Source organism: Mycteria americana, chromosome 8 (genome assembly GCF_035582795.1).
Source record: "Mycteria americana isolate JAX WOST 10 ecotype Jacksonville Zoo and Gardens chromosome 8, USCA_MyAme_1.0, whole genome shotgun sequence".
NCBI lineage: Eukaryota > Metazoa > Chordata > Aves > Ciconiiformes > Ciconiidae > Mycteria > Mycteria americana.
This window is the reverse complement of record NC_134372.1, coordinates 7,860,839-7,876,749: the sequence shown is the minus strand read 5'-3', so window position 1 is coordinate 7,876,749 and position 15,911 is coordinate 7,860,839. Positions and strand designations below refer to the sequence as shown.

The window sequence follows — 15,911 nt, the reverse complement described above, 5'->3', positions numbered from 1 at the left end:
TAAACTCTAGTTTATTGTAGCCACAATTCCTCCCTCCTGCATCCAACCTATTCCCTGTGGTTAAATAGTGTGTACTTTTTAGAAATCCCTCAAATCTTGCAATTGTTAGAGGATTCATCCTGTCTCTCAGCAAGGCTTAAATAATATACCAACATTATTATTGACTGTGTACCTCATTTTTAGCCTCAATGCATTTGTTCTAGTGGTAGAATAGAGGGTATTTCTCAAGACAGAAGACAAACTTTTGTCAAAACACTGTAAATTACAAAGACCAAGGTTCAGCACAGGGAAAATACGAGTCGAGACTTCCTAAGAGGCCAAACTTGTGCCAGCGCTTGCACAATGTTTCTTACTTAGAGGCATAAGAAAAGTTTTGTTTTCATGGTCCTACAGCCTTTCTCACCAAATGTCTTGACAACCCTCAACTGATGTAGGCATCTGGTAGGTTTTCCCCCTCCTCCATGATCTCTGTAATCAGAGGAGCGAGAAGAGCACCTCCGCACAGGGATTCACGCTGGAAGTGGACAGCTTGCCCTCTGGGGAGATCTGTCTTTCTCCTCTGATCACAAAAGAAACCTGAAACAGGATGAGCAGGCAGGCTGATGTGGGGCACGCAGGGATTTGATCAGCCCTGGCTTTCCTCGGACGCTGAGTCTTGGAGCTCAAAGGGTTTCTTTCTTGGCAGGTCTGATTTCTACAACTTCACGGCAGCTGGATCGAGAATACAAGGCTGAACATATCCTAGAGGTGGGTAATGATGATTGTAATTAGCTTTATTTACCTACAAGTGTATTAACTCCTCAAAGAGCTTTTCTTGCAAGTTGGAGCACAGAGAAGGAATCTCATCCCATCAGCTCCCAACTGCTGGGAAACTTAATTAAATGGTGTGTGTTGCCCTAAGAGACAGCTGCAGCAGTACTGTGGGGTTTATTATTTCCTTACTGAAGACTGGAGCAAAAGGCCTGTTCTGGAAGCTGTGGGAATGCAGGAAGAGGACTGGAATTGTCCTTTAGCAGGGTGGATAATAAGTTATGGGGGAAAGAGCAAGCCAGAGAAATCTACCCTCATTTATTTCATTGTATCAGACATTGCTGTGTAGCTTTGTGTTACCGGCCCCCTTCCTTAGCTGCTCTGAGATATGCGTATTTACATTAGAGGGGTCTTGAGGTGTTTCAGTCTATCAGGATATTCAGTCTATCAGGACTGAGGATAATACATTTCTCTCTGCAATGCAACATGCTGGGAGCATGCACAGGCACAGCCAAGTGAGGATGGGTGATAACTTTCCAAGCCATTGCAATACAAGCATTTTCAGATGTGTGACCCCTAATGACCAATCTGACCCACTGCCCAGAGCAACGGCAAGCAGGAGCCCTGCAGACGCATCTCCCTGTGTACACACGAGCCTTGCACAGTGCCAGCTACAGTCTCCAGATTTTACCCTGCGGAGAGGAGCAATGACTCTGAAAACGTTGAGATACAAATGCAGATCCACACAAAAACCCTAGTTTAGTCATTGCCCATCAGGATGAAGGCTGGCTGCTCATGTCCTAGGTCACGACAAAGAGCTCTGTCACCTACTCCCTTTGCTTGCTGGCAGGTGGCTGTTTCCGACAATGGAGAGCCAGCCCTGAAGTCCACCAGCAGAGTTGTGATACAAGTCCTGGATGCCAACGACAGTCCTCCCAGTTTCCCCCACAAGCTCATCATGGTGCCGCTCCCCGAGAGAGATGCCTCAGAGACGCCACTGCCAGTCTACAGGCTGATCGCTTCGGACCGTGACCAGGGCCAGAACAGCCAGATCACCTACACTATCGAGGAGGAGGAGGAAGGGATATTCACCATCAACCCCACAACCGGCATGGTGTTCTCCAGGAAAGCTTTTCCTGCCTCCGAATACAACATACTCACGGTGAGAGGAGAGGGAAACAGAGAGAGCCAATGGGAAGAGATGGGTGGAGAGGGAAAGAGAGGAAAGGCTGCAGAAACAGAAAAGATAAAAGAAGGAAAGAGATGGAGAAAATGCAGCAGTGGGAGAAGAGCTTAAATGAGACAGACTTGGGTTACAGGGAGAGAAACTGGGAGGGAATGATGGGAAATGCAGATGGTAAGAAGCTATTAAAAATGGAGGATAAATTTAAAATTAACTGTCCAACCCACTCTCAGAGAAGAAAACAGTGATCCACGATCCCATATGGATGTGGACCTGAACCTGAACAGTCTTTGGGTTTCAGCAGTGCCTCCATTTGGCAGTCTGATCAGGCCATGGGGCGTGGATATAGGTTTAAAGCTCTCCCACACTCTGTGGGTCCTTGCAATGAGGCTTGTGATCCAGGTCTCTGCTGTGGATTGAGCTTGGCAGATTTGCTTGATGGTCAAGAGGAATTTGGGTTGCACAGCTCTACCCTGGAAGCAGCCAGAGCACAGGCCACTGGGTCAAGATTTGTTTTGTGGGATTTTGGGCACACTCAGACCTGAAACTCCTGGTGAGTGGGAGAAGCAGCTTCCCATGGGGCTCCCATGGGCTAAACCAGTCTTCTCCATGACTGCATGTGCATTTCCCGGCAGGTCAAGGCAACAGATGGCGGCAGCCCACCGCTTTCCTCCCATGTACGGCTTCACATCAGCTGGGTCGCCCGGCCTGGCCCTTCCTCGGAGCCACTAGCTTTCGATGAACCCCATTTTAACTTTGCCGTGATGGAAACAGATCCTGTAAACCATATGGTGGGAGTGATCAGCACTGAAATGGGCCCCAACCAAGTGTGGTTTAATATCACAGGTGAGACACAGAAATTAAGCCAGGGCAGCAGTGTCTGGGAGCGTTTGCCCCAGCTCCCTTGGATTTCAGCACTCGCATGCCTGAGCTAATGAAGTTGTCTGTGAGCTACAGGGAAAGCTTTCTCACAGACACCGAAAGGCTTAAACAGCCATAGACAAAGCTGCCCGTCCGAAGGGCTCCAGTGCCAAGTGCAATTATCTAACACACTTTTTTAATGACATTCTGGGACTTGCCAGTGTTTGAGGTGTTCTCCAATGTCACATGAAAGGCAGGGCATGCCAGTCCCAGCTCCTCCTGGGAACTGAGTGACACTGCTGGTTGTGGTAAGACAGCCTGCGAGGATCCAGGTGTCTGCCTGGGTCTTGCAGACACCCCCAGTCTCTCCCTCCCTGCTGAGCCCATAGTCTCGACAGGGAGCCGAGAGGGAAGGATTCCTCAAAGAGCTGGTCTGACCTAACTGGTAGGGCTCTCCCTTCCACCTCAAGGCATCCCAGGGATTACTTACTTAGACATGCAATGTCAAGAAGCTGTAGGGCCTCCTCTAAGAAACACGATGCTAGGGCACAGGGGATGTGGGCTGTCACCCCAGGGGACTCATCAGGCAGCGCGTGTGCAGAACTGGTCCTATGAACGAGGGCCAATTGTGCTCATGTAATTTGGTGTTTCAAAGTGGTTCCCCAATCTGTCTTGCACAGCCTTTCCCTGACACTGCCTGCAGGGCTTGCCCTTGTCAGAGAAAGCCTTCATTGGGCGAGTGAATAGTTTTTCCCCTTACTATGTTAGGGCCGGGATAATGGTGTATAAATACAATTAAGCAACAAGAGATACAACACTACAAGGAGCAGACAATATCAGTGCAAGGCTTATCTGGCATTAGTAATGTCTGCCTGGGTTTGCAGAATTAACGGTACATTCCTCTGAATGTTATCCCATCATTTCCCTGCTGAGTGCTTGCCTGTATGCTTGACCTCATCTTTGCCAGCTCCTAGTGCTCCAAGCGCTACTCAGGGCTCTCTTGGTTTCTATACTGGTGGAAGAGGACAGGATTTCATTTTCCCTGCTAGCGAAGCAAAGCATCATGGTAGCTGGCTACCAAGAGGGTGATGCAGAGATCCAGGAGCCTTCAGCACCTCATTCAAAAACTTTCCCAGTCCACAAAGGCTCTGTCACTGAGGTTGATGGTGTTTGCAAAAACTCCGACAAAGCAGCATCTTTCTTCATCTCTTTCCTTTCCTGGGCTTCCTCTTTCCCTTTGGCATCGTGCAAAGGGAGCCCTTCTGTCTTTTCTCAGGGAAAGGCATCCATGGGTCTCTCTTTTCCTCTATCTCTGCTTCTTTCTGTCTCCTTCCCAGCAGGAAAATGGTGGTCCAGATGGCTGGCAACCACTGCATTTCTCCCGCAAGGGAAGATGTATAATTTAACAACCGGCCAAGATTTTCCCTGCTGGTAAGAGAATAAAGCAGAATCCAGAGCATCCAGTAGCCAGGAAGGGAGAAGTTGAGACTTGGGAAAATCGCAGAAAATTGCTTCTACCTCTCCATATCTCTGAACAGCGTAGCAGTGTCTCACATGCAATAGAGAACTAACAGGCCACCAGCAAGTGAGGCATGAGAAAGGAGCTGAACAGCAATAGCGTGAGGGACAGCCTTCTGCTGCTGAGCTGCTCAGGCCTGTGGTTCCCTGCACTACGCAGCCATCTGGGTTGGAGGCAACAGGCTCTGCTCACCCTGGAAGCACCGTCTGCCTCCCCAACTGTTCAAGTATTGGACTTCTTCAGGTAGCTCACAGGCTCCCAACTGTGGCAAAGAAGACCATCGCTGATATGCCCACAGTGTGACCTTGAATTGGAAGCCAGCAAGAGCATTGTTCAGCCCTGCAGGTCCTTGGTCCATGCTAAGCCTGTGGTGCTGCATAGCTGGAGACCTTGTGCAAATAAATCAATGCTCAAATGTGCCCGTTGCAAATCTAGCCAGGACATCATATGCATATGTGCATCCTTTTGCCTTCTCTCGTCCTCCTCATTTTCTCTAATTCTCCTCACCTTTCCTTTTGTACTCCTTTGTCACCATCTGTGACTACCTCTTTGTCCAGCTTCTCCATGTCCTCCCTGGCTCCTGTGTCCATCTAGCACATTTTGTATTGAGTTTCCAGATTTGGGGGAAACCTCACCTATCGCACTGTCCCCAATCTAGCTGTGGCCAAAGAGGTACAGCTAGAGTGAATGACTACACATCCCCATTCAAGATATATCACCTGGCCTGCCACATATCTGTGGCTGGGCGTGAACTCCTTGTGTGGTTTGTGTATGGTGTCTGGAAGGGAAATCCTCATCCTTTGGATCTCCAGGCAGTTCCTGGAATCCCTTCCCCTGCAGAGGCTGCTGGCACCTGCAGTTTGCTCCAGAGAGAAATCTAACGTAACTGCTTCCCCATTTCTTGTTCTCATCTCTCCCTTATCCCAGGTGGTGATGATGACATGGATTTTGACATTGAAAAGAGCACAGGCAGCATGGTCATTGCAAGAGCCCTTGATGCAAGGAAGAAATCAAGCTATAACCTGACAGTAGAAGTCACTGATGGGTCCACTAGCATCAAAACCCAGGTGATGTTTTTTTCTTTAGTAGAGACCCCATCTAGAGTGAGTATATGCCAAAGGGAATCTTTCTTCTGACTCCACTGAGGTCTGGATCAGGTGCCAGGCACAAGAATCTCCTTACACTGTGATCTTACATCACACAGTGGCCCAAGTCTTTCCTAAGTACCAAGCTAAGATTTTTTTTATGTTGTTGGAAACATAAATGGTCTAGGAAAGCCCGGGCCTTTCCTGTTGATCACAGCCAGCACACAAGGACGCATCTACACCACCAGCCAAGCTGGGGTGGCAGTTCACACTCTCAGACCTCAACTTGCTTTCAGCTGCTCAGGCTGAACTACAACATGGCTGGGACAACGTGCTAAGACATAAGGGAAACACATATGCAGTTAGATCAGGCTTGGGTCCATGGTACCATGTCAAGGGGTATTCCTGGGACTTGCTAGCCTATGTAAAGCCAGCACAGACGCATCTGCAAGAGGTGAGGTGAGGCCCTGCCCTGTGCTGCTCCAAGTGCGTGGAGCATTGATAACATATCAGCACTGAGGTCCATGGGGCTGAGTAGGGCAACTGCAGAGATGCTGTGTCCTCTGAGTTGCCACATGAAAAGCAGGCACTGGTGAAAGGAGGCATGCTGCTCTCAGGCATGTCCCCGAGCCCCAGTTAAAATGGCTGCTGAGATTTGCCCATCTTTGCCTACCCTCAGGAGGGGTATTCAGGGCTTTATCTTTCACCAACCGCTTTCTCCACACATAAGAAGCATCCAAAAATCCAACCCTCACTGCACAGGAAGACCTAGAACATGAGTCACCTGTCAGTGATGTTTATTGTGGGAAATTCACTGTGGAGGTTTGCAGGGGATGATGAGTGAGGAACACTACCATTCCTGTGAAATGCAATGCTATCTATCTCAACTATCTTCAAGTATTGTTCCAAATAAACAAACAAAGCCCCACCTTGCCTGGTGTGCATTGCCTACCACCTTGCATCTCATCCCTACGTTTATTTTGGCACTCAAGGCCACTAGCAGATGTCAAAAGACCTGCTTGTGCAAAACACCTATGGCAAGTTCAGGTTTGCTTAAGGAAGTAAATTATTACACTTGGTTGGGACTTCCTAAGATGCAGTCAACGCTTCAGTAGGGGTGTCAGGGTAGGAGACCAAACAGAAGAAACTAGGTGACTTTGCAAGCAGGATTCAGGCAGGCCCTTCACAGGGGTTTGCTGTTAAAGGTAGAGGGGAAGATTGGGCTAAAAAGTGCACACCACAAACTTTGCTTCTGCATATCTTCTCCACACATGCGCTGCTCTTGAGATAGGCCAGCCCCTCCCTTCCTTTACCAAACATCCCCTCTCTGTCAGCTTTCTGATGTGTAATTAATGAGTGCTGGTGTGGAGGCACCAGCCAGCAAAGCTGGCACCACGGCTGAGCAACTGTTACTTTTCACAGCAGGCTGTGATGGTTTTCCCATGTGCCAAGTGCAGGCATGTTCAGTCTGAATGGCTTGCCAGATTGGAGCGATTGAAAAAAATGAGAGGAAGCAAACTGAAAATCACTAAGGGAAGGCACAGCAGGAGTTCCTCGGGGAGAAGGACAAAAGGGCTCCCAGTCACCATGGATGGCAAAGCCCCAAGAGTTGGAGAGCTGTGACAGTTACAGGGCTCAGAGAGGGGTTGGTAGCTGAGATTTTCCATGGCTGCATAAGTCAGGTTGCTCCCACGTCTCTGCTGCCCTCACTGTGCTGTCTCCCCCACAGGCATTTATCCACGTGATTGACATCAACCAGCACCGTCCCCAGTTCCTGGAGAGCCATTATGAGGTGAGGATTCCTGAAGATACCCCCTCAGGGAGGGAAATCCTTCAAGTCAGTGCGACAGACAAGGACAAAGGCAAGGGGCTCATCTACACCATCCATGGCAGCGTGGACCCCAAAAGCACAAGACTTTTCCAGTTGGATCCAAGCAGTGGGGTCCTCACAACAGCAGAAGGCTTCAGTTCCCAGCCCATGCCACAACACACCCTAACAGTGATGGTGAGTCCCAGCCAAACCCTGCTGAGTTCATCAGCTTCTCCGGGATACATGGGTCACTGGAGAAATTCAGACTGGTTCTAGTCTTTGAGGGAGGATTTGTCTAGAACAACAGGGAAGAGGAAAGCAGGGTGTTAACCTTTACTATATAACCATTCTGGGTAAATCTACGTAACACCCTGCTTTCCTCTAACCATGTGCTGAGCCCATCACCTGCTAATTTCATTGGAGGGCCACTGGATTCTTGCACAAGAAAGCACCATGGATAATTGTTAATGTTTGGTTTCAAGTCCAAGGCTGAGTTTTGGTGCTGAAACTTACAGGCTCATTCCCACCCAAGGGGTTGGTACCACTGCAACAAGCCACCCTCCGTAAGAGCTATTTGGAAGCCTGGTGCAGGAAAGGATGCCTACTCCCTGATGTGACCATACCTGCTCTTCCTCTGTCGTTCAGGTACGAGACCAGGAGGTCCCCATCAAGAGGAACTTTGTTCGGGTCATCATCCATGTGGAGAACTGCAACCTTCACCCTCCACAGTTCAGCAGCATCCATTATGAAGCAGAAGTGCTGGACTCAGCAGTGGTGGGCACAGAGGTTATACAAGTCAGAGCCCTTGATCAGGACCAAGGAGCCAACGCTGAAATCCACTACTCCCTTCAGGCAGGTGAGTGCCATGCAACAAGACAGTTTAGGCTATGAACAGACCTGCATTTCCATGCTCTAGCTAGTGGCCAGACAGTTGACCAGCTTTCTCTAGCTGTTGCAAAGAACAGTAAGTGGCTGCACATAGCTAAAATGCGATTTTTTTTCCTATCCAGAGAAAATCTAGAGCAAGCAGGTAATTTCCATATTATGGAAATTTCCATACTATGGAAAAAACATCCTTCCTTAGGAAGACAGTTCAATGTTGAGTCACGGTCTAAGAAAAAATGTGACTGGACAAGTTAGAACAACTTAAAATCTTCTCTTTCCATCCATGGGGACTGAGGGAGAGAGCCTTGTCCAGTTGTTAGGCAAAAGTACTCCCATTCCCCCAGCAGTCATCATCACTTCCACCAGTTCTACCAAGAAATACATCCCTGAGGAAAGGTGAGCACCCTCTCAGCATTAGTTGATGGTCTTTTTGGGTCATACAAGCTCAGTGGGCAAGTATGTTATTATTCACGCTAGAGCTTAAAACTTAAATATTTATGGCTGTGCCACGCTGCCTATTTAGCAGGTAAATTCTTTGCAGGAGACAAGCCATCCTTTGCTCCATCTTTCTCACTGCAATTTAGATCAAGGACTGAGGAATGTAATTGCTCCTGAAGTATTGGTAATTATAAGCATGACAGGGCTTGAAGCAGCTAGCACAGTCTGTGCTACCATGTTCTGCACACGAGGCAAAAGCTTCAAGCACATGCTCTACCACCACTAAATATGCTCAAATTAGAAGGGTATTTATCTCTAATTTATGTTTTGATTGATTTAAAAGTTAGCTCATAGATCTCAATGGGTTCATTGTTCTTAGAATGAAAATTATTTAGAAATTAATGTCTCCCAGTGAAACAAACAGACGTTACTTAGGTCTGAAATCAGGAGCATCTATGGAAAAGAGGTTCAGAAAACCAAAAGCAATAGGGTGTCTGCATTTCTCACTTTGTAATTTCTCTTCTTGCAGGTAATGGGGAAGGTTTCTTCAGCATCGACCCATATTCTGGAATTATTACAGTTGCCCAGAAACTGAACCCATCCAGGCAGGAGCGGTTTACTCTTATTGTAAAGGCAGAAGATCAGGGGTTCCCCCAGCTTAAGGATTCTGCTACAGTACACGTCCGCATTAAACCTTCTGACCGAACCCCTCCAAAGTTTCCAGAGGCCGAATACATCACAGAGATCAGTGAATCCACTGCTGTTGGCTCTCCTCTGATCCAGGTTTCAGCCACAAGCTTGTCACCAGTCAGCTATGAAATAAAAGATGGAAATGGAGATGGAGTGTTCTCCATGAACTATCAGTCAGGCCTTATTTCCACTCAGAAGAGCTTAGATTTTGAGCAGGTATCTTTTTACCAGTTAAAAGTCCGTGGCACCAACATGGCTGGAGCATTTATGGACACAACAGTACTTATCTATGTCATAGATGAGAATGACAATGTGCCCATCTTCGTTAAGCCTTCCTTCGTTGGCTGGATCATGGAGAACGCTCCATCACAAAGCATGGTTCTGGATGAAAGCAATGCTCCCCTCGTGACCCATGCAACAGATGCTGATCAAGACTCCAATGCTCTTCTGGTCTATGAGATTTTGGAACCGGAGGCACTGAAATATTTTACAGTAGATCCCAGCACAGGGACGCTGACCAGTCGTGCTGATATAGACTATGAGCTCACCTCAGTTTTCCATTTCAGTGTACATGCGCATGACAGTGGAAGTCCCAGCTTATTTGCATCCAAGCCAGCCAAGGTCACAATCCATGTTAAAGATGTGAATGATTCACCTCCAGTCTTTTTCAAAGACACTTATGAGCTTTCTGTCTTGTTACCTGCCCACCCAGGGATGGAGCTTTTGTCAGTGCAGGCAAAAGATGCAGATTCAGAGGTGACCTACAGCATCGTGGAAGGGAACCTTGATAATGCTTTCTCTATTCATCCACTCACAGGTCTCATCTCCATTCTTAACGCTACTGGCCTGGGAAGATATCGCGAACTCACGATCAGAGCTGGTGATGGCTTATATAAGAGTACTGCTCTGGTTAAGCTAAATTTAACTCAAGCACAAGGTACTGGCTTAAAATTTGATCAAGACATATATACAGCAACTGTGATGGAGAACTCTACAGATGAGAAGACCCTCACCATTCTTGGGGTCAAGGGATATCAGCTAAATGAACCACTTTTCTATTCACTTCTGAATGGAAAGGAAAGATTCAAAATGATCCAGGCATCTGGAGTACTCCAGACCAAGGGTGTGAAATTTGACCGTGAAGCACAAGACATGCACGAGATAGCTGTGGAAGTGAAGGACAACAGGAAGCCACCAAGGGTGTCCCAGGCCACAGTCAAGGTCTATGTAGAGGATGTCAATGACAATCCACCACAGTTTGAGAACGTGCCATATTACACCTCGGTGCAGGACGGCACAGAGCCAGGTGATGTGCTTTTTCAGGTGTCAGCGACAGACAAAGACATAGGGGATAACGCAGCCATTACCTACTCATTTGCAGAGGACTACAAATATTTTTGGATTGACCCCTACCTAGGAGACATCTCGCTTAAGAAGCCTCTTGATTATCAAGCTTTAAATAAATACAACCTCCGAGTCATTGCTAAGGACAAAGGCGAGCCTCCCCTCCGTGCTGAAGAGGAGGTTGTGATCAGTGTGAGGAACAAATCCAACCCTCTGTTCCAAAGTTTGTACTACCGAGTGAAGGTGCCAGAAAACATCCCCCTGTACACATCTATCCTCCACATACAGGCTCGCAGCCCTGAAGGCTTGCGCCTCATCTACAACATTGTGGAAGAAGACTCCCTGAAACTGTTCAGCACCGACTTCAAAACTGGTGTCCTTACTGTCACAGGCCAGCTGGACTACGAGCTAGAGACAAAACACACATTCACTGTTAGAGCCACAGACACAGCGCTAGGATCCTTTTCAGAAGCCAGAGTAGAGGTGGAGGTAGAAGACATTAATGACAACCCCCCTGTATTTTCTCAGATGATCTACACAGCATCTGTCTCGGAGAGTTTGCCAGCACAGACCCCTGTAGTCCAGCTCTTTGCTTCTGATAAGGATTCAGGCAGAAACAAAGTGGTCTCCTATCAGATCTTGGATGATGGTTCAGATGCCACCAAGTTCTTTAATATTGATGCTAGCACAGGGCAAATAACAACGGCTCAAGCACTTGATTATGAAAAAAATCAACAGTTTCGCATGAAAGTAAGAGCTGCAGATCACGGGATGCCTCCGCTTAGCAGCGATGCCCTGGTAATTGTGGATGTGACAGATATCAATGACAATCCCCCTGAGTTCAGCCAGCTTCAGTATGAAGCCAAGGTAAGCGAAATGGCTACGTGTGGTCACATCGTGATAAAAGTCCAGGCCCTGGACCCCGATAGCGGAGACACCACCCGGCTGGAATATGTGATACTCTCAGGCAATGACAATAGGCATTTCACTATCAACAGCACTTCTGGAATAATATCCATGTTCAACCGCTGCAAAAAGGACTTGGAGTCATCTTACAATCTCAGAGTTTCAGCTTCAGATGGAGTTTTCAAGAGCACTGTGCCTGTGTATATCAATACCACAAATGCCAACAAATACAGCCCCTCTTTTCGGCAGAACGTGTACGAGGCAGAGCTAGCAGAAAATGCTGAGATAGGTACCAAAGTGATTGAGCTGCTGGCTATTGACCCAGACAGTGGCCCATATGGCACCATAGACTATACCATCATAAATAAACTCGCCCATGAGAAGTTCTCCATAGACAATAAAGGCCGTATTGCCACACTGCAAAAACTGGACAGGGAAAATTCAACAGAGAGAGTCATTGCCATTAAAGTCATGGCCAAGGACGGGGGTGGGAAAGTGGCATTCTGCACTGTCAAAATAATCCTTACAGACGAGAATGACAACCCACCTCAGTTCAAAGCCTCTGAATACACGCTGTCCATCCAGTCCAATGTAAGCAAAGGCTCCCCCGTCATCCAGGTACTAGCTTACGATGCTGATGAAGGTGCAAATGCAGATGTCATTTACTCCGTTGACTCAGTGGAAGATGTGGCAGAAGACCTTGTGGAGATCAATGCTGCCACTGGGGTTGTTAAGGTCAAGGAGAGCCTTGTTGGTTTAGAAAACAGAGCCTTTAACTTCAAGGTGAAAGCTGAAGATGGCAGACCCCCTCACTGGAACTCCCTTGTCCCAGTGAATCTTCAGATTGTCCCCAGGGAGGTGACATTGCCAAGGTTTTCTGAGCCCCTTTATACATTCTCTGCATCTGAGGATCTTCCAGAAGGATCAGAAATAGGGTCAGTCAAAGCTTTTGCAGAGGATCCCATCATATACAGCCTGGTGAAGGGAACCACTACAGAAAGTAACAAGGATGAGGTGTTCACACTGGACAAACAAACGGGGGCTTTGAAAATCAAAAAGGCCATGGATCATGAGACCACCAAGTGGTACCAGATTGATGTTATGGCTCACTGCTCACATCAGGAGACTGAGCTGGTCTCTCTGGTCTCTGTGAACATCCAGGTGCAGGACGTCAATGACAACAGACCTGTTTTTGAGGCAGATCCCTACAAAGCTTTTGTCATGGAGAACATGCCATCAGGAACCACAGTCATTCAAGTGACAGCTAATGACCAGGACATGGGAAGCGATGGACAGGTGACCTACAGTCTGGAAGCAGAATCTGGCAACCTCCGGGGACTCTTCACCATTGATGGTGAGAGTGGGTGGATCACCACACTAAAAGAGCTGGACTGCGAAGCTCAGGAGATCTATCGGTTTTATGTGGTGGCCACTGACCATGGCAGGAAAGTCCAGCTCTCTTCCCAAACCCTGGTGGAGGTCACCGTCTCTGATGAAAATGATAATGCTCCACAGTTCACCTCAGATTTCTATAAAGGATCGATAATTGAGAACGCAGAGCCAGGGCAGGTTGTTGTCACACTGAGTACCATTGATGCAGATATCTCTGAGCAGAACCGGCGGGTCACGTGCTACATAACTGGTGAGTTTTTCCTGACTTTAAATCTTCAGTGGGCAAGAACAGAGTATCATCTCAAAGTGAGGATACCTTTGATACCTTGTCTTATAGAATATCATTACAGAAATAGCATTATACTGACAGTCCTATCAGAAGCAGGAGATGAAGCCCGAGCTCTGTCATGAGCTGGACTCTTCAGTTAAATGAGTCTGGGGTATCCAAAACTCTTTAGTAACTAACTGCAGTGGGTGAAATTATCATTATACTAACTATTCCACCACTGATTTGTCCAATTTATGTGGAAATAAATAAATAAAAATTATATACATAAGTAATTACACAGTACTGTAGATATATTTATTTACACTTTCTTAATAGAGAAATAATTAAGACAGTGTAATTGTAATATCTTTTGGAAGGACAGAAGCAGAGGTACAGCAGGAAGGAAAGTTTTTCTCATGTAGATACTGTGATCTGTATTTAAGGTGTTTGACCCAGCTTTTTTTACTGCAAACAGTGCCATCAGTTTACACATCACGCATATGTGTAGCCTGCCTGTATTTTTTAATAATTATAGATATGCACATAGGATGCATATAACTTTCTGGTATTAAATGTGTCTCCTATGAAGCCACGTTGACTTAACAAATAATTAGACCTCACAAGGCTGCAGTTAGCCACTCTGGTGGATATTTGAGACTGGTGGATATTTGAGACTGTCATGTCAATCTTAGCGAGGGTTTTGGCTAACAAGAAATACTAAAGATGACTCTTGCATCCCTGAAACATCAATTGTGCCAACTAAAATTAACCACTGCTGTAAAACAACAAAATGTTATACTGGAATGCTTGTTGTGCATCTGCACAAGTAGAAGCTTGATTTTACAGTACTTTTTGACCCCAAAGGGTCTTTCTCAGACCTGGAACAGATACTTCAAATTAAAATGTTTGTTCAAACTCAAATGAAGACCCTTCAGGGTCAAAACATTTAGCCAGATCATGCTGCAGCCTGTTATCTATTATTGTAACCATCCAAAACAGGGGAGGAATGCTGGTAGTTTCAATTGGTTTATGGCATGCCTAGGTATTTGCAAGCCTTTGGGAGGAAAGATTAAATCCATTTATGTATTCGTATTTCTGCCATCTTAAAGGTAGTAGTAACTTCCACTTTAAACCGGAGAGAACACACGCTTATATTAGCAGTGAATACCATATGTTGTCTCTGCTTTGTACTTACAAGCACAGGTCAAACTCTACCCATAAAGATATAAATACAACTGCAGTATAGCGCTGCAGCAAAAGAAAGGAGGAGGTGAACAAAGAGCGTAGCTTCCCATTGTTCACACGCATATTGATTTCAAGCACACAGAAACTAAATCTGAGCATGGGCTGGAGTCTCCCAGCGTCAGAAGAAGGGCTAGAAGAGGTCTCATTTTGCCTACAAATTCATAACCTCATCACCGCAGCGCAAATGAAAGTAGAAAGAGAGTGAATTTAATTTACCCGGCTGTGCAAGGTTCAGAGTCTAACACAAACAAGCCCTGCAGCCAGCTCTCTTCATTGCCTCCCATTACCTAATATGGTCCCTCCTTCTGCCCAACGGCGTGGGTTCAGCAGAGGACACCAGCTCCTTGCCAGAAGAGAGGGATTCTCCAGGGGCAGCATCCACCCCATGAGCGGCATGAATCTGGTGGACCGGAGACCCTGCCTAGTCTGGATTTACCTGTCTCTCATCATTTGGTTCTTACAGAATCAAAAAGTAGCCCCGGAAAGCACAGCTATATTTTAAACGCATCTATAGGTTTTAAGGAAACACAACTATACATGGTACTGTAACTATAAGATCCAACCGATGTCTGCAGGGTATTTGCAACTCTCAGATCCCTTTAGGAACATGCACCAAGAAAGACTGACATGCTTTAGGAAAATGAGACAATGTGGTTTTGAGGCAATGAATATGCACGTCTGCAGAACATTACCAAGACATTTTTGCAATAAGGAGTTTTTTCCTCCTTCCAGCCCATTCATCTCCCCAGTGTAATATTCAGACAGTGAATAACAGAAACAGGCAGGGTATTTCTCAGCTGTGCAGTGAGGTAGACCAAACGCTCCCCAGCTGGCTGATACAACACCAATGCCCTCTCTGCATCACCACTGCAAGTCCTTCAGCTCTCCTGAGGGACTGGCAGTGGAAGTATCCATATCCCTTCCCTTATAATTTCTGATTTTCAGTACTCGGTAAATGCCTTTTTTCCTTGCCTCCTCCCCCCTTCTAGAAGGAGACGTACTAGGACAGTTCACAGTTAACCAAATCGAGGGAGAATGGACTATTTCTTCCAAGAAACCTCTGGACAGAGAAGATACAGAGAAATATCTCCTCAAGGTTATGGCCTCCGATGGGAAATTTCAAGCTACCACTGAAGTGGAAATTTTTGTGCTGGACATCAATGACAACAGCCCCGAGTGCGGCCAGGTAAGACGTCTGTTCCGGGACATTGGGGGCACGAGGGAAGCAGCTGGGAAGGCGAAAACACAATAGCAAGGAAGAAAGAACAGAAAGAGCACGTGAAGAGGGTTTGGCTTGTCATAATTCTTCTCACATGATCCTGTTGCTTTGATTATGCTTAGCAATTTTAATTAAGCTGCATGTCAAGCAAGAACATTAAATCTAGCCTCCAAGCATGTTTGCCAGCAGTAAGTGAGTGCCTAAGCATTATGAAGGATAATTTTTGGAGATAAACAATGCCAGGAAGCCTCCTGGGTAGGGGCATGTAAATTACTGAGTTTTGTATCCTGCTAAGCTGAGAGATTCCCATCAAGAG

The 15,911-nt window shown here is 46.7% G+C and overlaps 1 protein-coding gene across 1 annotated transcript in view; it reads left to right on the top strand.

The window, feature by feature from the left end:
• Positions 1 to 15,911, top strand: part of FAT2 (FAT atypical cadherin 2) — a 50,516-nt gene that overhangs the window by 10,998 nt on the left and 23,607 nt on the right. The window contains exons 3-10 of the mRNA XM_075511008.1: positions 686 to 747; positions 1,601 to 1,912; positions 2,569 to 2,779; positions 5,241 to 5,380; positions 7,128 to 7,403; positions 7,854 to 8,064; positions 9,061 to 13,113; positions 15,366 to 15,562. Coding sequence (XP_075367123.1) covers positions 686 to 747; positions 1,601 to 1,912; positions 2,569 to 2,779; positions 5,241 to 5,380; positions 7,128 to 7,403; positions 7,854 to 8,064; positions 9,061 to 13,113; positions 15,366 to 15,562 — 5,462 coding nt within the window. The remainder of the gene's footprint in view (positions 1 to 685; positions 748 to 1,600; positions 1,913 to 2,568; positions 2,780 to 5,240; positions 5,381 to 7,127; positions 7,404 to 7,853; positions 8,065 to 9,060; positions 13,114 to 15,365; positions 15,563 to 15,911) is intronic.